We start from the raw sequence: 21,516 nt of genomic DNA on the forward strand, positions 1-21,516 counted from the left end.
AGTACAACAGCACTGGCAAGGGTAAAAATGCTTTCATGAAACTGTTCCATTAACAGAAAATAAATATTGCCTGAGAATTTAGACAAAATTTGGTCTAATATTTTGTTTCATTTTGCTTCCTCAGCTAAAATGATTCCCAATGGGTTCATTCCTATTCCTGCAGCTAAATGTTGCAGAGTGTAGCTATGCTGACGACCCATAGTAACAATTTCAACGTAACGCATTACTACAATTCTGTAAAAAGAGAGACCCCAGGTCCACAGAAAGACAGCAACAGTACATTACGCTCCATCTAGAAATAAATAGAAGCGAATCATGTGAATGTCCATACTTTCATACCGCAGAGATTCTGTACAGAGGATAACTGGTATAGGAGATGAATAAATAAATGAATTGAAATAAGTTCAATAGAGTGTAAAGTTCATCATCTTTATTTACATAAGCTTATACCTTATCTAGTCCAAGAACATTTTGAGCTCTGTCTCATGCGCGCGCACACACACACATACATACATACATACATACATACATGAATAAATAAATAAACAGCATACAATTAACAGCCTTATCTCCCACACAGGTATTCATTATCTAATAACAAGCAAGCCATTTTTGGCGTCCGGCCTTGTTTCTTGCTTGAGGCCTTGTCTCAAAAAACCTGTTGCAGCACACTCCACCTCCGCCCTCGGCTTCTTTCGCCATGTTATCTTGTGGCTATGTCCGAAACCACACCCCATATTCACTATATAGTGCGCTGCGTGCGGAGTCCGCCATTTTGTAGTCGAATCACAAATTCCGCTCCCTACGTTAGGTAGTGTGCTACTTGGTGCCCGAGGGCGCATGCGCAGTACCAGGAACAATCCACTGCAAACCAACGACAGCTAGTAAACCAGAACACTGAAGCAGAAATCCAGCGGTAGTTTCTGAACATCACGATGGGTATGAGTTAGTAGTTTCTTTAATGAGTTATATTTGTAATGGATATAATGACTTTGTAAGTAGGACGTTTCTAAATCCAGTGCTGCGTTAGTAGCACACTTGACGGCCAGTCAGCTAGCATGAGAGCTACTGCGAATCACTGGAGCAGTGTTTGGTAAAGTATATTATCGTTCCGCTGTGCTCATGCCAAACGACTGAGCAGAAGCCAACTAGCTTTTGTACTATATGATAAATCATCACAAAATATACGCTAGCGAACAATCATAAGGCTTGGATACACCATATTTCTAGTTTCCTGTAGTAACCGGCAGATGAGCAGAGCGCGCTTCGAGGCTCCTCTCTAGTCTTTCGTTACTAAAATCACTTTGTCGGTGGATCTTTTGGCGGTCAAACCTAAACACTAGTGTCCCCTGCAGTGAAGGCGAAGTGGCGAGGGAATGGTTTGAGACGGGGCCTACTTGTTAATAAATTTTGTGCTTTTGAATTGTTTTAGCACAGTTTACTTTGTTAGTTTGAGTTAACTTTTTTATTATTAGGCTGACATACTATTATATAATATATATTAGCACATAACAATTAGTTTTTTTTTTTTTTTTACCGACGTTATTAGTTCCTACCCGTTTTCTGACAAGTCCCTCCTCCTCGCTCGGGTTGAGCTGCCGTCTATAATTGTGATTGGCTCGTAGAGTTTCCTCTCCTGTGAGAATAAGTGTTTCGGCCAATCGTAGAGCGTTTGCAAATTACTGATAGGAACTACTTTGAAACTGTACCGCGCATGCGCATTCATGGTCTTCAAGCACGGCAACTACCGACCGTTCTTAGCAGAAAGTCCAGAGAAATTATTATTGAAACACGTAATGGGTATATGTATATTTTTTGCTCAAGCGTATATGTATTATTTACATAACACTTTCGAGTAACTTATTTGTACTTTAAAACTCTGCTGCTGCAGTTTGCCGCCCACGGCCAGTCCGTGATTATGTATGTTGTTCGTTTTAAAATATAATCCAGAAACCTTATGTGGCAAACAATACGGATAATTAAACTTGTGTAAAAATGCAAGGATATCATAATGATTATGTTTACAGCTAGCCTGTTAAATCTGCCATCCGGTAACGGCAGTTATCCCGCCGCCCCGTGTTGTCCAATCAGGGAGCTGCTCCTTAATATGAACTTGTCGTTTATCCAATCATCAAGCAGTAGGCGGGGCATCCGAGTTAGGCGCGTGATATAACCCAGTTTTAGTTCAGTACAGAACACACACACACACACACACACACACCCGCTCATCGACCCGATTACCAACCCCGCCCCATCATCAACGACTATAGTAAAACATATATTTTCAGGAAAATGCAATGGTTACCAAGTACCGTCTGTTTAGAATAATTAAAGGCGTTGTATCATCGTACCCTTATCTTTCGTAGAACATTAGCAGCTGACCTCTGGAAGGTCATAAATGTTTTTCTAATTGGGTGTGTTATCTTAAGCTAATCTCACCAGTTAAGCTAGACAGATATTAAGTCAAATTTCAGTGAATGACATAAGACGCATTGTGATGTTTGTTCTCGCAGTGACCAATATTAGAGCACCGGCATAGGTGAACTAACATTCCCTTCCATTTATATCAATACCCGTATTGTTTACCTTTCTCCTTAGGTTCTGTCCCACCGATTTCCTCGCTGCGCTTACTGGTTCCACCTCTACGGCTGATGTCTGCCTTTATGTGGAAAATCGCCCAACAGCAACACCTTGAGCATTATGGAAAACTAGAAGAATTTGTCTCTTTGGTTACAAGGCTTGTCCCAGAGGTCTTGACCAGCAGACAGAAGGCCACGCTTGTAATGGGGCTCAGAGCAAAGGTGAGCAGAGAAGGAGACAGTAAGGGTGTAGAGTGTTTCACTGGTCTTTAAGAAGACTGATGTTCTATGTAGTGTTTTCATGTCACCCTTAGATGATTCTTGAGATGTGCCGAGGTGAACTGCCAGCAGACCTTGAGACAGTGAAGTCGCATATACAGAGGATTCAGTCCTCGCATTCATCAAAGGTAAGAAGATCAAAATAAATTTTTTTGGTTGTAGGTTGTTATTTGTGATGAATAAAGTAATGTTTGCCTGACAATGCTGTACTAGTTCTGCTAATTTTAATAGAAAGAAACTTGTGTTCTCAGGGAATTGATACAGAGGCAGACATTTTGCAGGCAAACCTTCTGACACTCGTGTTGGGTCTGCTGGAGGATCCTGCCAAAAAGGAATACTTCTTTCAGGTCAGTGCATGTCACATTATCAGACACAGAACAGTCAAAGAAATACTCTGTACACAGAAAGAAAAACCGAAACACATGGGAAATCTTGTAGCCAGGACATGTTTAGGGGTTAAAGTACCTCTTTAGTAGACCATCAGCATGTTGAAAAAGAACATCTTCAAAAATCTCCATTTGCTGCTTCTGAGTTAGTAATGTCAAATTGTTTTTTTTGCATGAAACATGCTGAATCAAAATGATCAAAATGTTATTTTTTCATTTTAAGGAGAGTTAAAATGATGTGATTAAATAATTTGATATCATAGCAGAAGCTAAGCGATGAATTTATTTATAGAAATAAATTACCAAACCCAGTTGCTGTTAATTTATACAAAGAAACTAGGGTGTTATGAGATGTAATCAAGTATGCATGATTGATCAAAATGGCGGATCAAGATGTAGTTCTAGTTGTTTATAGTCTAGTAATAGGTCTCTTTTTAGTTTATTCCTACTTGTATTATAGCATTGTTATTCATAAAATGTGTAGTAGCACATAGATTTGTGGCTTGACCCATGAGGTCTGTTTTCTCTGGATGAGGTCTGAATCTCTGGAGGAAATAGAGGGTCATAAATGAATAAACAAGTGCTTAATTTTTTTATTAGTTTGCCCTACGATATAAATAAATAAATAAAAAAAAATCACTAAATGGTGCGTATGAGTGTAGATTATGTTTACTTTTCTTTCTTAATGTGTGTAAAGAGAGTTGGTAGACTGGACTGAGGAGCAGTTCTAAGGTAAGATAAATCTGAGAGTCGAATTTAGGCTGTAAATCATATGCTAATACTGGAAACTGCTACAAGGCACACTGCATGGTTCACTGGGCTCCGAAAAACAGTGAGTTGTAGGTGTGCAAACTTCATATAGACAGGATGTAGTAAAAGGAGTGGTTTTTATAAGTAGATTATAATGGCTTACGTTCTGCAGTGTAATTCAGTGGGTCTTCATGTCCATATTAACTTGCCCATGTATATTTGAAAGTAAAACACTCACACTGGTGTCTTCTGATGTTCACACACTACTTTCAGTCTAGTTACACAACATCGACAACTGTCAAAGGAGTGCTTGATTGTACTGCTCCATTTAAAGTAAACCAGCTCATTTATTGCTGGTCACAGACACTCTGACCCTGAGTTTATTAGCTCACTGTCATGAGTCATTGTACTGTATTGTAAAATGTGTGTTCTAGGAGGTGTTCCCACAAGAGTATGGTCCAGAATTTGACCAAGCACTGCAAGTCCTGGTTGGCCATTTTCTCTCGAGACTGGAACAGCTGCTGCCAGTACCCAGCTTCAAACAGGTAGGACCAGGAACATGGGCTTCACAAAAATTTCACCCAAGCGTTTCATGCTTCAAATGTGTGAAACCTACTTTTTTTTTTTTTTTTTTTTTTTGCCCAGACTTCATCATGGCTCAGCGCCTGCCCCTGGGAGTGGAATGAGTACCTGGGCTCTGTTTGCAGGACAGAGAGCTTATTACCTTTAATGCAAACTGGTATTTGTGGGACATTGGATGACAATGGTAAGGTCTATATCAGTGTCTTCTAACAGATGTTCCAATTATAAACTTTTTATCAGTTCTTCTTTATTGTCTACGAGAGTTTTACTGATTTGTAATACCATTGTAGCGCTCCCATCAATTGTGGAAGACCGAATCCTCTCCTCCTTGTCTCTAACCGACATGGTGATAACCACTCAACCGCAGCCCCCCTCCCAGGAGGCCCAGGATGAGGATGTGGAGTGTGCACCAGATGGTGTCCAGGATGAAGACATAAGTTCAAGTCTCGATGGAGCTGTAGCTACAGAATACATAAGAGCCAACGATGGAGCGATGGAGGAAGATTCAGAGAGGCAGACCTTTGAGAGAGAGATCAAGGAGGCAATTAAACATTTGGAAAAGGAGAGCGACATGTCAGCTGAGGTCGTTGCGAGTCTGCAGAGCACAGGGATGCCAGGGGTTGACTCTGAATTAAAAACTACTGATGTAACAGGAAGTGCCATGGCTGAAGCAGAAGACATCGTAACTGATCAGCAAACCGTCATCCCCAGAGTTGCGCATACAAAAATCACTCAACCACTGGAGGTTTCACAGTCTGCAGCAAACCGAGGGAGTGACGAGGAAGTAACTGAACAGTGTGATCCACAGCAGTAAGTCACTAAATCACTAAACCAGTTGTTTTATTAAATATAATTAAATCTAACTTTTATTTATTTTTTCCTTTTTATAGAACTGTTCTGGAAGAAGCAGCTCAGGGAGGTGGGTGCATTAATGTTCTAGGTGTATAGTTGTGCAATAATTTATGAATGATATGACCATGTGTAATGAGTGGGTTTGAGATTAGTTCACTAATGAGTTTGGCTCGTCGGCTGATCGGTTGCTTTTAACATTACTTCTGTTTAATGTAACGCCATAAAATTGCATTTCTGTTGCGCACCTTGGAATCTTCTGCGCTCAGTACAGAATTGTTTATATCTGAGGCTGATCAGATGATAACTTAACGGCAAATCAGAGACAAAAAAGGCAATTCTGGACACTAGCTGATCAACCCGTTCATCTCTATTATAAATGTAAAAACCGCTTTAAAATATTTGATTCATAAAATAAAAATATCATATCTGAATCTATATTTTTTCTTTTCTTTCTTCCCGATCTATATTGTATTAGTGTACCAGTTTCACTTCAAGGATTGTGTGTGTGTGTGTGGTCAAAACTAATTAAGCTGTTCTGTTCTAAGCACTGCCTTGTGTTTTTTTTTTTTTTTTTTTTTTTTTTTCCAGAGGATAATGCTGAAGCATCAGAATTGGAGTCTCCCAGCAATCCCCTGCCAGTCGAATCCCCGAAGACTCCTTTAAAGAGTTCTTACGTCCTTGGCAGGCTTTTACACAAATGTCTAAAATGTGGCAAGCGTTTTGCGTATCGCTCAGAGCTCCAGAAACACCAGGAGACTCACAAACCTGCAGCGTCCATCAAGTGTTGTGAATGTGGGCAAATTTTCAGAGATTCGAAACTCCTATCTCTGCACCGACAGAGAGGCTGTCGCATGAGGACGTACAAATGCATCAAGTGTGGGGCAGCCTTCAGGTCTCTCTCAAACTGGTACAAACACCAGCAGGCGCACAAGGTGGTCTGCACACACAAATGCCCCGAGTGCGGGAAGGTGTTCCGAAGCCTGACCGGGTTAGTGGCTCACAGACGAGAGCACATGGGTCCTGCGGTAAACGGTGTTTACTCCTGTGACAAGTGTGACATGACTTTTGGCTCGTATCGAGGCAGGGTGCTACACCAACGGGTCCATACTGATAAATCCAAGCAGCCTTCTCGGAAGGAGCGTGAACCGGGTAAGTGCCGCTTTTGCGACGAGTCATTCGTACTGCTCAGCGATTTGAGAGTGCACCTGAAAACTCACCCCGAGTACCGGCCGCATCAGTGCGACCAGTGCGGGAAGTGCTTTGCTCTGCATCACAGCCTGCTTGCACATCTCTCAAACCACACTGGAGACAAGCCATACCTCTGCACGCAGTGTGGCAAGCGCTTTTTCAGCAAGGTCCAGCTGAAATCGCACATGAGGTGTCACTCGGGCGAGAGGCCGCACATGTGCCCTCACTGCGGGAAGTGCTTCTCACTGCTGGGTAACCTGAACATCCACGTACGAATCCATACTGGCGAGAAGCCCTACTTGTGCCGTCACTGCGGAAAAGGCTTCATCTCTGCTGGAGAGCTGCAAGTGCATGAACGCAGTCACACCGGCGAGAAGCCCTACTCTTGCAACATCTGTGATAAAAGATTTGTGGTGTCGAGCCACCTGACGGCTCACAAGCGCGTTCACACAGGAGAGCGCCCATACACTTGCACTCAGTGTGGCAAGACCTTCATACGGAGATATGACTGGAATAAACACATGTACACTCACTCAGGGGTGAAGCCCTTCCCCTGTACCATCTGCCAAAAGAGCTACACACGTCGCACGCACTTGAACAGACACATGCAGAGCCACGGTGCAGGACATTAGTAACACCAATCCAAACCTGACCAGAGTGAAAACTGGTTAATGTACAAAAGGACATGCTTTAAATAAGGACATTCCAGTGCAAAGTTTCAAAAGCACATTGCTCATGTTTTGTTTGACCAAATGCAGATATAATTAACCAATAAATGTTGGCCTTCTAGTTTATCAGAGTACTGTGTATGTGTGAATGTCTGTTAACAGCTAGCTCTGAGTTAAAAATCATCCAAAAACATTTCAAATTCACAAAAGTGCATTTTTCGGTAAGTTTCATTTGTTTCTGAACCTGGTTCAGGCATGAACTTACTTAAAGTCTGTTTCACATGTTTGCGCCATGACCCTGGGGCTGTGAGTTGGGGCTGGCCCACATCATGTCATTTTAAATACTGTAATTGGGAACGTATACACATTTAAAACATGGTTTAATCTTAGTTTTAGTTCTTCAGTTAATGTTAAACTTTGATTTAGATTTCTGTTTAATTTAATGTAAATCTGCTGCTTTTAAATGCAGGGAGCTAAGGAAATCGAATACAGTATAAGGTTTTTGTAGGAGAAAAAAAATTATCATTGATTTGTTATTCGTGAAATCTTTCTTATTAAGATAAATTTTGTCAGTGTGGACAATACAAACAATTTTAGAGGTTTAAAACAGACTTAGATTTTTAATCACTGATTTCCCAAGCCATGTTTAAAATGGCAAAACTTTGATCAATAAATAACAGAAGTTTTAAGCTTGGTCTAATCCTTGATTTTGCAATTGTTAAAATTTCAGATTTTGTAATGTTACATGTACAGCAACAGAACATTCCAAAGTATATGAATTAAAAAAAGACTACATCCATATTTCCAAATTCCTTTGCACTTCAGTCTAAACAAAAATGTCAATCCTTATCCATGATTTATTTCAACTCCATGTTGACAGTAGCTCGAAATAGTGAGTTTAGAACTTTGCCTCATTGTATCATTATTTCTTTGGCTAAATTAGTAAAGCTAAAAGATTTAGAATTATTTTTCGTATCGCAGAGAGAGAGAGACAGGAGAGAAATATAAGTTCAGCTCTCACTCTGTTAAAGCAGACAGTCACCATTTAGATTTCAGTGAGCATAATACTTACTGTATAAGAATGTAATTAGATAATTACCGCTGTGATTAATACTGTATGTTTGAGCTGGAAACAATTCTTTTAACCCTAACTGATGCAGTAAGTAAGTAGCATCTCATTTCTTAAACAGTCATGTTGGAAGATGAGTCCCATGGTCCTGGAAAAGATGTAATTGTGTCAAATTATAGTGAAGGGTCAAATTATTGGCCTGCATCAAGCAAAGAAAACAACTGAAATTACTAAAATGTGGTTAAGAACATGTAAGAGCAATGCTGAACCGCCAACTTTAATGAAGAAATCTGTTAAAAGATTGAAGATCACCTAAACAGTTAGTAAATAGAATTCAACATCTATGTTCAATAGTGAAAGTAAGAGCTTTACCACAAGCACAATGTGATCCGAATTTACAGGATTGGGACTTAATAGCTTTGTGGAAATAATTTTTCCAATCTGCTAGGCAACATAAGGAATGAACTTTGGAGCGTTGGAAAAAAGTGAGTCCAGATTTACATCATTCCAAAGTGATGGGTATCAGGCATCAGGGGAAGGAGAGAAGCCCAAAGTCTAGGTTTAGTAACATGTGGCACTAAAATGAATTCAGTCGATGACCTGAATGTAGTGAATGTCCAGTTTTTTTCATTAATGGATTTTTCTTCCCTAATGGTTTGGAGGGGTCCCCCAGGACAACAATGCCAAGATTCATTAGGCTCAAACTGTGAACAATTGGTTTTGGAAGCATGGAATGAGGAATCATTTTCACATAGGGCTATAAATCGGCCGATATAGAAAGACTTTGGGATGTGCTAGAGGAGAATTGTTTGACTCTTTCATCGTCAATACAAGGTATTGTATAAGGTATCTATATGGTATAAGTAATGCAACTCTGGAGGGTAATAAATGTTTTCACGTTGGCTAAGGTTGTTGCAACAGTACCATGAAAAAGGCATGCTGTAACCTAAGCTAAAGTGGAGTTAATGAAAAGAAAGCAGTTAAGCTGGACAGTTTGTTCATGAAATCTATTGACACCACCTTCATGAGGAATTGCAGGTATTGTGAAATTCCACAAAATGAAAGAATTTAAAGTTTTTTGTGTAAATACTTTATATAATACTTTCCCCAGAAATGTTTAAAATGTATATTTTTTGGTGTTTTCTATTGGCACGCCTTTATGCAAGTGTTTATTATTTGCTTTGCTTTCATGTACCGTATTACCTAAGGCAGAGGTTCTCAACCTTTTGGAACTAAAGCCCCCCCAAACCTCCCCTATCATGTGCCTCCGCCCTTCCCCATCCCCACCCCATATACACACCTTATAAATCCTAGATAGATAGATAGATAGATAGATTTTTACCTTTTTTTTCTTATACTATTCTTAGCTTTTATAATTTTCAAAATAACTATTACGAGTTTTAGAAAACTATATAAATAGACAGACAGACAAATAGATAGTTTTTTCTTTTTGTATTTAGTTTTTTTATACTTAACTTTTATGTTTTTAAAATAACTTTTATGAGTTTTATACAACTATATACAATGACAGATGGCTAGACAGTTATGAAACATGTTGTCAAAATTGTAACTATTGTAACTATTCTGAACAAGAGAACTTAAAGTAGCATCAGTTGTAACGTGTAAACGCTAAATAACGTGTAAAATAACGTGTAGTAACCGAGGATATTCAGGCATCATGCTTAACCAAAATGACTGCAGAGAGGAAGAGCTGTAGGTCTCGCAGTCTCGTGTCGCACTGGAAGGTCTTTTCCTGGGCAGATAAAGGAATCTCTGACCAGGGCTGTGCAGAGACGTTTAAAGGGGCGGGTGCTCAAAGTTATAAAAGATAGAACAGGCTGAATAACTACAACTCACATGCACAATCTAATATGGAATTGCATCATACTGTATGACTGTCATTGGGTGGGGACAATGCAAAGTAAATGCAGGGCTTACAGTACTAAATGTTTAAACTGTAAAGATACAATAATTTTACTGCTGTAAAATCAGCCTTTTATCTTATTTGAAATATAACCTTATATCATCTGTTACTTATTATATTTTCTTTAAAAACTGTGTTTTTTTATATCATAAATATAATAATCCATAACTGTGTGGATATCCATATTAGATTGTTTTAGTGAAATAAAAGCCCTCCAGAAAAGAAGGGAAAAGTCCTGTAACTTACTTTAAAACAAAATATGTTCCCTAAAACGGTGGACAGAGCTACAGACCCCCCTGTAACACCCTTACCCAGTTAGCTAGCAGTTAATGACCACCACTACTTGTACAGATCATAAAAGGACAGGTTATGTTTGTCGCGCTGTTGCACAAACAGCACGCTCATTTATTTCAATTCATTTGTTGTTATAGACTATAGTGTGCGCTGTACACCTTATTTACTGTTTTGTTGCAGTCTGCACCTTCCAATTAATTTGCCTGCTTCTCCTCCAGCTCCGCACTACCCAGCCTGCAGAAAATGCGCGTGCACTTTGTGAGCTCGTACCCATAGCTCGTACCCGGCTCGTAACGAGCGCACTCTGCCCTCAAGGGCGAGCGTTGGTTAATGGCAGTCATGTGACTGATGCAAGCCAGATCCTTTTATTTAGCAAAATTGAGATTAATAGTTACATTTTATTGTTAAGGGGCAAAGACAGGGCTCCATACGCACATACACATGAAAAATAAAACCAAGAAAAGGGCACTTGAGGCATCCTGGAGGAATAGGGCGGGTGCTCCCTCATTTTAGACTTAGATTTTACAATTAGCCTAACCTACATATCTTTGGATTCTAGAGGGAAACCAGGGTACCTGGAGAAAACCCACCAAGCACAGTGGGGATGATTCTTAATGAGGATCTATATACAGTATGTTTGATATCACAATATACTGTATACTTGGTACAATGATCAGCCATAACATTATGACCCCCCCCACTTAATATTAAGCAGTCCCCCCTTTTGCAACCAAAATAGTAACGTCCCATGTGATCTGACACCTTTCTACTGGAACCATCAGTAACCTTTTCATCCTGTGCATCAGTGAGCCTTGGTCACCATGACCCTGTCACTGGATCAATGGTTTAATGGTTTTCCTCCTTGAATCACTTTTGGTATGTTCTGCAGCCTGGGAACATCTCGCAAGGCTTTAAGTTTGGAATTGCTCTGACCATTACAATTACATTACAAGCAGAAAAAAATAGGCCAGCGTAAGGATTTACATGATTTTGAGAAGAGACGAATTGTAATGGCTAGATGACTGAGCCAGAGCAACTCCAAAACTGCAGCTTTTGTGGGATGTTTCTGGTTTGCAGTGGTCAGGACACACCAAAAGTAATGTGGTGTCAGAACACACAGTGCATCACTGTTATAGTGGCAAAAGGGGGACTAATCTTAGGCAGGTGGTCATAATGTTTTGGCTGATCAATGTACATGAAGCAAGGGGTTTGAGGGAGCGCGTGCTCTTATAGGGAAACATCCCACAGGTCTTTGTGAGGTTTGCCAGACTTTTGAAACCATAGAACATGTACTTATAAATTGCAGAAGATATGAAGAACAAAGGAGGGAAATGATGAAAGAACTAAGAAAAGGTGGATTGGTTGGGACAGAGATAAAAGAGGTACTGAAAAGTGGGATAATTGGGCGAGGAAAGAAAAATATCTGTAAATTCTTAGTTGCAACTGGTTTGATGGCTAGAATATAAGCGAAGAAAGAAGTAATCTGGAAATAGAGTGAAGAAACATCACAGGAAAAGTAACCAGAAGGTGGCGGTAGTGCAACAAGTACGGATGCAAGCCGCCGTAAAACTCCAAAAGAAGAAGAAGAAGAAGGAGCGCGTGCTCGCGTTCGTCTCCAGATCACTAGGTGGCGGTAATGTAGACTTAAGCTAGTTTTAGTGACATGCGGTGGGGAAAAGGAAACGCACCCGAAGGCGTAGTTAAGCGCTAAATCTTACAGTAATTAAAGTTTAGGCAGCAGCTTTACACACCTATAAGAACACCATGGGTATGCACGGACACACACTGCACTTATCGTTATGCTTTAGTTATTCCGTCTGCGTCGCGTAAATATGAAATAAACTCCAGGTTATTTCTTTACCGTCTGGTTAGCTAGCACAACAACAACAACAACAGAGAAGTTTGGCTAGCGTTTAGATATATTATTCACACATGATAGTGTTTTAAATATATAAATGAGTGGCTTCGTAGTGTTTGTTGATAAGAAAAAAGACTTATTAACCCTGGTTATACTGATCACACACAGATCCTTTACGACAGCGCACTTTGGCAATGAAAGTCTAACGGACATGAATTTCGTTTAGTGTAATAAAATGGCAAAAAACAAATAGCTAAGATTAATGAATCCAAAGCTGCAGAATTGTAACTAACCTTATACTTTAAACTTTATTACTCTGTGTGTAAATATTTCCTGGTGTGAGTGGTTTTAGGCTGTACATGAATGGTGTTAGGCTTGTCTAAATGTCGTTGGGCTGGAGTAGTTGGTGTTGGGCTGGTATTTCTGATGTTTGGCTGGTGTTTGTGGGTGTTTGGCTGGACTAGCTTGTGGTTAGCTGGTGTTTGGCTGGTCTGTATTGCGTTGGGTTGGTGTTTGTCTGGTCAATGTGGTGTTTGGCTGGTACTTGGCTGGTCTGTCAGTGTTTGGCCAGTGTTTGGCTGAACTATCTGGTGTTTGGCTTGTCTAGTTTGTTTTCTCTACTTGGCCCTAGGCTGGTGTTTGGCTTGTCGACCTGGCCTTAGGCTGGTGTTTGGCTTGTCGACCTGGCCCTAGGCTGGTGTTTGGCTTGTCGACCTGGCCCTAGGCTGGAGTTTGGCTTGTCGACCTGGCTTTAGGCTGGTGTTTGGCTTGTCTAGTTTGTTTTCTCTACTTGGCCTTAGGCTGGTGTTTGGCTTGTCGACCTGGTCTTAGGCTGGAGTTTGGCTTGTCGACCTGGCTTTAGGCTGGAGTTTGGCTTGTCGACCTGGCCCTAGGCTGGAGTTTGGCTTGTCGACCTGGCCCTAGGCTGGAGTTTGGCTTGTCGACCTGGTCTTAGGCTGGTGTTTGGCTTGTCGACCTGGCTTTAGGCTGGTGTTTGGCTTGTCGACCTGGCCTTAGGCTGGAGTTTGGCTTGTCGACCTGGCCCTAGGCTGGAGTTTGGCTTGTCGACCTGGTCTTAGGCTGGTGTTTGGCTTGTCGACCTGGCCCTAGGCTGGTGTTTGGCTTGTCGACCTGGCCCTAGGCTGGTGTTTGGCTTGTCGACCTGGCCCTAGGCTGGTGTTTGGCTTGTCGACCTGGCCCTAGGCTGGTGTTTGGCTTGTCGACCTGGCCCTAGGCTGGTGTTTGGCTTGTCGACCTGGCCCTAGGCTGGAGTTTGGCTTGTCGACCTGGCTTTAGGCTGGTGTTTGGCTTGTCGACCTGGCCCTAGGCTGGTGTTTGGCTTGTCGACCTGGCCCTAGGCTGGTGTTTGGCTTGTCGACCTGGCCCTAGGCTGGTGTTTGGCTTGTCGACCTGGCCCTAGGCTGGAGTTTGGCTTGTCGACCTGGCCCTAGGCTGGAGTTTGGCTTGTCGACCTGGCCTTAGGCTGGAGTTTGGCTTGTCGACCTGGCCCTAGGCTGGTGTTTGGCTTGTCGACCTGGCCTTAGGCTGGTGTTTGGCTTGTCGACCTGGTGTTTGGCTTGTCGACCTGGCCTTAGGCTGGTCTAGCTGGAACCAGTCGACCAGCAGCGTTAGTCAAGCTGACTGTCTGGAACCAGTCCTGTAAATGTCAAAACTTTCCTAAAAGCATTAGTCAAGGACAATTCTAACCAAACCATACTAACTGGTCTGTTAAACTAAAATTCAGTATTCACACTTCTTTTGAGACATATTTAAATTTCACTATATTGCTTTGTCTCTGTTAGGCCATAAACACTCTTGCAGCAGTTTACATAGCTTTGCACTTTGCATGGCAATATCCCTTCACACACACCACTGTCTTTACTAGGTCTTATCATAAAAATTTGAAGCCATTTGCTTTAATGTAAATGTATGTTGTAGGTTTGCTCTCACTGTCCTCTGTACGGCTGCTGGTGCCACCTCTGCGACTCATGTCTGCCTTCATGTGGCGAGTCATCCAGCAGCAGAATCTGGAATATTTTGACAAGCTTGAAGAATACATCCTCCTCATAACAAGAATGGTCCCTGAGATTATAAGCGAAAGACAGAGAAGTGTGCTCATTACGGGTCTGAGAGCAAAGGTAACATTCATCATGTGTTTCCCAAAACTCTAATGCCTTTTAGAATTCTTAATCCTGCTTCCTTTAGCCCGTAACTTCCTTTAAGGCAGGAAATGAGTTACGGATCTTTTTGATTAAAAGCACACAACTTGTGCCAAAGCAGTAGTATTTACTGTTCTAGCACCATATAATACTTTATTAAATCAGTTCTCTAAAGTTGGTTTAAAATGATGATTTAGTGAGCAAGAACATCTCACCCTGTCCATGTGTTTGTTTTTAAAATGTCCTCTCTTTGTTTCCTTTGCTTGCATTTTTACTTAATTTTTTTGAAGCAGGCATTTCAATGAATTGACATGTACCCATGGTCAGACTTACAAATTAATTCTTCATTTGTATATGGCACTAGGCTGCTAAATATCTTGTATATCTTTTTCCCCTTTTCCACACAGATGATTCTTGAAATGTGCAAAGATGAGTTACCAACCGACCTACAGACTGTCAGGGCACATCTTCAAACAGTTGAGTCTTTCAGTATGTTTAAGGTGAGAATGATCAGTGATAATTAGACTTACTAAGAGAGAATGTACTGTTTCACTAGGCTGCTTTCTTCTGCATTTTGTAATTTTTCAGTTTTAGCTTTTTAGCAGTAAGTGTGCTTTCACATTTTCTTATTTAGTCTATTTGAATTGATCCCTTAAGAATTTTCCATTTTGGGGTGGTGGTTTACAAATAAAAATATTAATTTTATTCATGTGCTAATTTATCATGATTTATCAATGTAAGCAGTAATTAACATTAACAAGCAAATCTTATTTCTTTAAATTTTTTTTTAAAGAGCACTGGTTTGGAGGTAGAATCGTTACAGGGCAGATTGTTAAAGCTCGTCATAAGCCTTCTTGAGGACCCAGCTAAAAAAGAGCGTTTTTTTCGGGTAAGACATTTCTGAGAAATGTTACCGAAGATGAGATAAACCTTTAGAGACCAATATGCTAACTCGCTTGGTGTCATGTTTTATTCTCATTTCTCCAGGAGGTGTTCCCACATGAATACGGTCCTGAATTCGACAAAGCCCTGCAGGTCCTTGTCGGCCATTTTCTTTCCAGACTGGAACAGTTTCTGCCTGTACCCAATTTCAAACAGGTAGTCTGTGGTAACTTTTAAGTTAACGATTTATTTTTGTTTCTTGGATGAGAACTTTTCATGGCAGAAACATCATATAAGAGTCTAAGAGTTTTTTTTCTTTACAAACCCATAAGCAATGACATTAAAACCACTGACAGGTGACATGAATAACATTGATATAATTAAACTAGCAAGATATTAAACAGGCTCAAATTTAATGTGTTTTAAGCAGGAAAAATGCCAAGCACAAGGATCTATGTCTCTTTAGGAAGCACTGTGGGAAGAAGACAAGTTACAGGGGGCAGTCTGATGCTCTAATAATGTCCTGCTTGGAAATATTGGGTCCTGGGATTCATGTGGATGTTATTTTGACACAAAAGTAAACATATTTTGACACTGTACGGCACATTATGGCAATGGTATTCCCTCCAGCAGGACAATGCACTCAGAAATGCTGCAATAATTGTTCAGAAGTGGTTAAAGGAACATCACAAAAAGTTAAAGCCGTTCATTCAACCTCCAGATGTTGAGCGCCTGTGGGATGTGCTGGATGAACAAGTTTGCTCCATGGAAGTCCCACCTCACAACTTACAGGACTTAAATGGATTGCTGCAAGATTGATGTCTTGGCATCAGATACCACAGCACGTCTTTAGAGGTTTTGCACAATCCATGCCTTGACAGATCAGAGCTATTTTTGCAGCACAAGTGGGATCTACACCATATTCGGCAGGTCGTTTTATGACTGATCAGTGTATCGATCTGAACTATACAGATTTTATTGATTTTATTAGCTGCATGCAACATAGGAGACATTTGAGCCAGCTGTTTGGATTTGTTACTTTACGACATGCCAGATTTGCATAGAGTTGAAAAAAAAAAAAACATGTCACTGTGCTCCTATATATAAAGTTCTGAAAAGCATACAGTGGTGGCCAGAAGTAGTCATAAAATATGTATTATGAAATCCTTTATTCATACAAAGTCAAAAATATGTCTGCAGTACTGTGGTGTCACTTGTACAATCCATGCCTGCTTGACTGCTTCCTGAAGTCATGTACAGAAATTTGCCAGAGCAATTCATTTGAGAATTCCTGAGTTTAAACCATTTTCGTGCAGAGGTAGTCATCGGCTTCATAAAGTAAAAGTACTGCAATGTACAGTATTTGTTCCATGCATTAACTAAACTAGCTAATTCTAAATAGCACATCCCTTCTGTAAAGAGGGGTGAGAACTAATTATTGTTTCGTGCACAGGCCAAACTACAATACATGGCATATATTGTCTTAACACCTTTGCCCACCACTTTAGACTTTCCTGAACTAAAATATTTTTAATTACATGTATCATCCTCAATCAGATGCAATGTCTGGTTAAGCACAATTCAAAAATATATATATACTGAACTGATGACATTTTATTTTATTGGGCTTTTTTGTGGCATCTTTAGAAAGTTATACAAATATTTCTGTATATATTTATACACGTTTTGTTGTTAATTGTTAGTTTATACATCATTCTAGTATTCTGATTAATAAAAAAAAAAATCATTATGTTTCTGAAATTGTAGTGTTTCTGAATTTCTTTGTTCGTTTGTTTCTCAGGCAGCTCAGTGGCTAGAGACTGAACCCATAACCTGGGAGGATATAGTAGAGATGAGCTGCGATCCCACCCACCTGCTTCCCCTCCTACAAAGTGACCATCATGGAACCTTAGAGAAAAATGGTAAAGTATTTTTAAAAACATGGACATAGCTACTGTTGAGGGAAATAAAAAAGTGTCCATGCAGAACCAAGTTGTCCATCAAACATATTTTATTTGACTGTAACTCTCTTACTCCTTAAAGGAACTTGTTTTACACTGTTGACACTTTGAAAAAAGTTTTTAAACAAGTAAATCCAAAAATTCTTAGAAAAAAATAAATTTTAAACATCTTATCTAGTTTTTGAATAACAAAAATGCTCATTTCGCCATGAATATAGCCATAGAAGCTGGCATGGTGTTAAAAAACAAAGAAAGAAGGAAAGAAAGTAAAAAAAAAAAGTGTCCATACTGACTTTTAGAATAATCAAATTTTCCCTATTTGATTGTACATACCAGTCAAAAGTTTGGACACAAGTTTTAATTTATTTTTTACATTCTTAAATAATACTGGATTTTTAAAATAAATAAATAGCACATATACATTCTTAAATAATACTGGATTTTTAAAATAAATAAATAGCACATATGGCATAAGGTAATTAAGTAACTTAACTAACAACATTCAGTTGTTTTAAGACACTAAGTTGAGCTGTTCTGGAATAGTTCTTGCAAGAACAGTATTGTTAAGTGCATTTGCAAAACCCATCAAGCACTATAATGAAAATGGCTCACATGAAGAACATCCAAGGAAAGCAAGACCAAATCTTACTTCAGATTGATAGGTTACTCGTGTTGCTAGTAGTTTGTTTCTTGTTGGTGTACACTGCATGGTTGTGATTAGCAGAGGTGGGGAGAGTAGCCAAAAAATGTACTCAAGTAAGGATAGCTGTACTTCAAAATAATATTACTCAAGTAGAAGTAAAAAGCAGTCATCCAAAATATTACCCAAGTAAGAGTAAAAAAGTATTCGGAGAAAAGATACTCAAGTACTGTATACTCGAGTAACTGTTTCATCATAATGTCCAATTTAGTTTTCAGAAATTATGTAAGCAGTCAGACAAAATGATAAAATATTGTGACATTTTCAAATAATAAAATAAATGAAATAAATGTAATAAAACAAATAAAATAAATATAATAAAATAAATTAACAGAACTAAATATCTTTATAAAAAAGCAAATTAAGGAATAAAATTTCCTAACCGCTAATTTTTCTTCATATAAATCTTTTGAAATAAATCCCTACTGTAGGTAACATATGTAAGATTGAGAAGTGGAAATATATGCAGTACTGTATAATCAGTTGTCATATTTAAATGACTCAGCAAAAAATAACATTAGAACATGTACAAGAGGTCTCACTTTACCAATGTTAGTAACTGCTAATTATATATGTTAAGACAGCTAAACTAACTGTGACATGTTTGCTTCACTGTTTACCATTGCTGAAGACAACCCTCCCCCCATGCTGATTGGAGTCATGTGATTATTGTTGCTACATCTGATTGGTGAAACACAGTCACGTGGTAGCTTCACCGGCTGCATTTCTCTGGCAAAAACAAAGAATATCTAAAGTGTTGAATAAATGGTTAGAAAAGTAACGAGTCGAGTGTAGTTGAATGTAGCGGAGTAAGAGTAGAGTTTCTTCTTCACAAATCTACTCAAGTAAAAGTAAAAATTTTGGTGCGGTAAAACTACTTAGAAGTACATTATTTTTAAAAAGTTATTTAAGTAAATTTAATGGAGTAAGTGTAACTCGTTATTACCCATCTCTGCTGATTAGAAGTTATCTCTGTAAATCTGTAAACTCTGTAAAGCTTGACTAACTAGACATAAGCAAAATAATTCAATAGACAATGTTGAAATTAGTTGTCTGATCAGCTTGTGTGTTGCACTAGCTTTGATGGAAGACCTCCTATGTTAATTACAGTTAAAGTTTAGTACAAGAATGTAATGTAATAATTTCTCTGCTTATTTCTTTTGTCAGGACTCCCATCTGTCGTAGAGGAAAGAATTATCTCAGCTTTGTCTCTCACCTCTTTTACTAATGGGGTCATCCCAAGTGAACTTAATTCTGATGATCGATCTGAACCAACTGTCAGCATGGACACATCCTCCCAGACATATCCGGATCTGATGCACGACAGTAAGATACATGTTTTAGCCCCTGCGATTGTCACCTCAGATCAGTCTCCTAGTGAGCCTGCATTGGATGAGCCAGAATCACTTGCAAAAAAGACACAAGGAGAAGCTGACTCAAATGAGAAAAGTTTTAATGAGACCAGGGAGGAGACGATGAAAACCTCTCAAATAGAAAGTGGAGATGAAACATCTGGAGGAGGTGCTGAGGAATCACCCACTGGATCTGAGGGGAACAGTGGACAGATGCTTAAAGTGATCGTTCCAAAGCATCTGTTACCTGCAATTAAACAGATCAGCCTGCCCTCTGTTTTACTCGAACGCTGTACGAGCAATGAACCAGTTCCACTTAAGTGAGTGGAGTTAAATATTTGCTTTTATGAGGACGTTTGGACGTTTTGTCTGACGTATGTAAGTAACGTTATTTTTGTCATATCTGTTACAGAGTTGTTCCTGTTTCAGATGCATCGTCTTCCCTGAATTCAAATGTTTCAGGTATGTAAAATGTAGCATAGATGCAATTACTAAGGGGCCGTTGTCAGGGGACCGACCAATGTGGCCGGCTTCAGCAAAAGCGTGGAGTTGACAAGTAATGCAAGCTCCAGCCAGAGAGAGAGAGGGGGAAGAGGAATGGAATGGGGGGTTGGGGGGGGATTATTGGGTAAACATTTTAAGTGTGTTTAGAGTAAAGAGATTTTGTAGTAGTCACGCACATGGTCCAGATGTAATGTATAGATAACATGTTGAACATCTGTCATTTGTTTTAATGTCCACTCACTGTTCTGTCATGATGTTTTCCTTCACCCACTAGAAAATACTAGAACCTTGCAGAGAAGGTGGCCAAGAGCCCACACGGAACAGCGTGCTAAGAAGGGCAGCTACAAATGTGTTAAAACACATTTTCAGACTTCTGTGCATCAGCGCAAAAGACACAGAAAGTATTCCTGTCCCAACTGTGACGAGAGTTTTGAGTCTATGAAAGCATGGACGAAACATCGCACAGAACACAAAGAAGAAAAGCCGCAGAGGTGTACTGACTGCGGTGAGGAATGTGCAAGCCTGCAAGCTCTAGTGTCCCATTCCAAAACCCATAACCACGTGGTGAGCGAGAGCTTGCCGACCCCTGAGAAAGTGGCACCTCCTCTGAAACTATCTCCAGGAGAGTGTAAGTTTTGTGGTAAGACGTTTACTCTAATCGAGCTGCGAAACCACTTAAAAACCCATCCAGAGTTCCGACCTCACCAGTGTGACCACTGCGGGAGGTGTTTTGCTAACCTGAGCAACTTGTTGGCTCACATTTCGAACCACACGGGAGAAAAGCCTCACGTCTGCTTGAACTGTGGCAAAAAGTTCTTCAGCAAGCCGCAGCTTAAGTCCCACATGAAATCTCATTCAAAAGAGCGGCCATACTGCTGCTCTTACTGCGGGAAGTGCTTCCACACAGCTGGGAACCTTAACATCCACACAAGGATACACACAGGAGAGAAACCTTATACGTGCATAGAGTGCGGAAAGGCATTTAGCTCGGCCGGGCGTCTGCAGGTTCACCGTCGCTGCCACACTGGAGAGAAACCTTATCAGTGCGACGTGTGCGGAAGAGGATTCATTGTGTCGAGTCATCGCACGATACACATGAGGTCACACACAGGGGTGCGACCTTTCTCATGCGAAATCTGCGGCAAGACCTTTTCGAGGCGTAACTGCTGGAGTGAACATATGTACAGTCACACAGACTTGAAACCGTTTCCTTGCCCTGTTTGCTCAAAGAGCTTTATTCGCCGTAGCCATCTGAAGAGACACATGCAGAGCCACAGTGGTGACCAAAGCCATACTGTTTCAAAGGATCTGTAAATGTCTACAAATAACTCATAGCTGTGGAGTCTGAAGGCTCCAGGATTATTGTGTAATTTTGAACCTGCTTTATAGCAATAAATCCTGTTATTTATTTAGAACGGTTCTGCTCATTCTTGTGTTCTGGTGGGTAAAGAAAAATCTGTGGTGTTTAACTGATTCTCTCTTTTACAAGTGGTTCCTTGAATGTCCTTGTGGGTTGTGTACTTTATAGA

General features: G+C 40.1%; 2 protein-coding genes across 4 annotated transcripts; both read left to right on the top strand.

Moving 5' to 3' along the window:
• Positions 1–801: 801 nt before the first annotated feature.
• LOC128534646 (zinc finger protein 3 homolog) lies at positions 802–7,415 on the top strand. Of its 2 annotated transcripts, none has more exons than XM_053509101.1 (9): positions 802–939; positions 2,599–2,801; positions 2,894–2,986; positions 3,110–3,205; positions 4,429–4,539; positions 4,640–4,760; positions 4,867–5,386; positions 5,467–5,495; positions 6,017–7,415. In XM_053509101.1, exons 1-9 carry the CDS (start codon positions 936–938, stop codon positions 7,246–7,248), a joined length of 2,409 nt encoding a protein of 802 aa, XP_053365076.1. In that variant the 5' UTR covers positions 802–935; the 3' UTR covers positions 7,249–7,415. The 2 variants fall into 2 exon arrangements, with proteins under 2 accessions (XP_053365076.1, XP_053365075.1); XM_053509100.1 differs by lacking the exon at positions 802–939 and adding an exon at positions 1,625–1,800.
• Positions 7,416–12,234: 4,819 nt separating this feature from the next.
• On the top strand, positions 12,235–21,402 carry LOC128533984 (zinc finger protein ZFP2-like). 2 transcript variants are annotated; one of them, XM_053508233.1, is made up of 9 exons: positions 12,235–12,339; positions 14,368–14,567; positions 14,996–15,088; positions 15,382–15,477; positions 15,576–15,686; positions 17,272–17,392; positions 19,299–19,803; positions 19,896–19,945; positions 20,262–21,402. In XM_053508233.1, the coding sequence occupies exons 1-9, from the start codon at positions 12,336–12,338 to the stop codon at positions 21,299–21,301; spliced, it is 2,220 nt and encodes a 739-aa protein (XP_053364208.1). In that variant the 5' UTR covers positions 12,235–12,335; the 3' UTR covers positions 21,302–21,402. The 2 variants fall into 2 exon arrangements, with proteins under 2 accessions (XP_053364208.1, XP_053364209.1); XM_053508234.1 differs by having other exon boundaries at positions 14,996–15,064.
• The last annotated feature ends 114 nt before the right edge of the window (positions 21,403–21,516 follow it).

Source organism: Clarias gariepinus, chromosome 12 (assembly GCF_024256425.1).
Source record: "Clarias gariepinus isolate MV-2021 ecotype Netherlands chromosome 12, CGAR_prim_01v2, whole genome shotgun sequence".
Classification (NCBI taxonomy): Eukaryota; Metazoa; Chordata; class Actinopteri; order Siluriformes; family Clariidae; genus Clarias; species Clarias gariepinus.

Excerpts from the sequence above, each read along its gene's own strand:
- LOC128534646 (XM_053509100.1), top strand. The coding sequence starts at position 1,725 with ATGGTCTTCAAGCACGGCAACTACCGACCGTTCTTAGCAGAAAGTCCA. Across the intron at positions 1,801-2,598 it reads ATTATTGAAACACGTAATGG|GTTCTGTCCCACCGATTTCC; the intron begins GTATATGTATAT and ends CTTTCTCCTTAG. Across the intron at positions 4,761-4,866 it reads TGGGACATTGGATGACAATG|CGCTCCCATCAATTGTGGAA; the intron begins GTAAGGTCTATA and ends ATACCATTGTAG.
- LOC128533984 (XM_053508233.1), top strand. Across the intron at positions 15,478-15,575 it reads AAAAAGAGCGTTTTTTTCGG|GAGGTGTTCCCACATGAATA; the intron begins GTAAGACATTTC and ends TCATTTCTCCAG. Across the intron at positions 17,393-19,298 it reads TGGAACCTTAGAGAAAAATG|GACTCCCATCTGTCGTAGAG; the intron begins GTAAAGTATTTT and ends TTCTTTTGTCAG.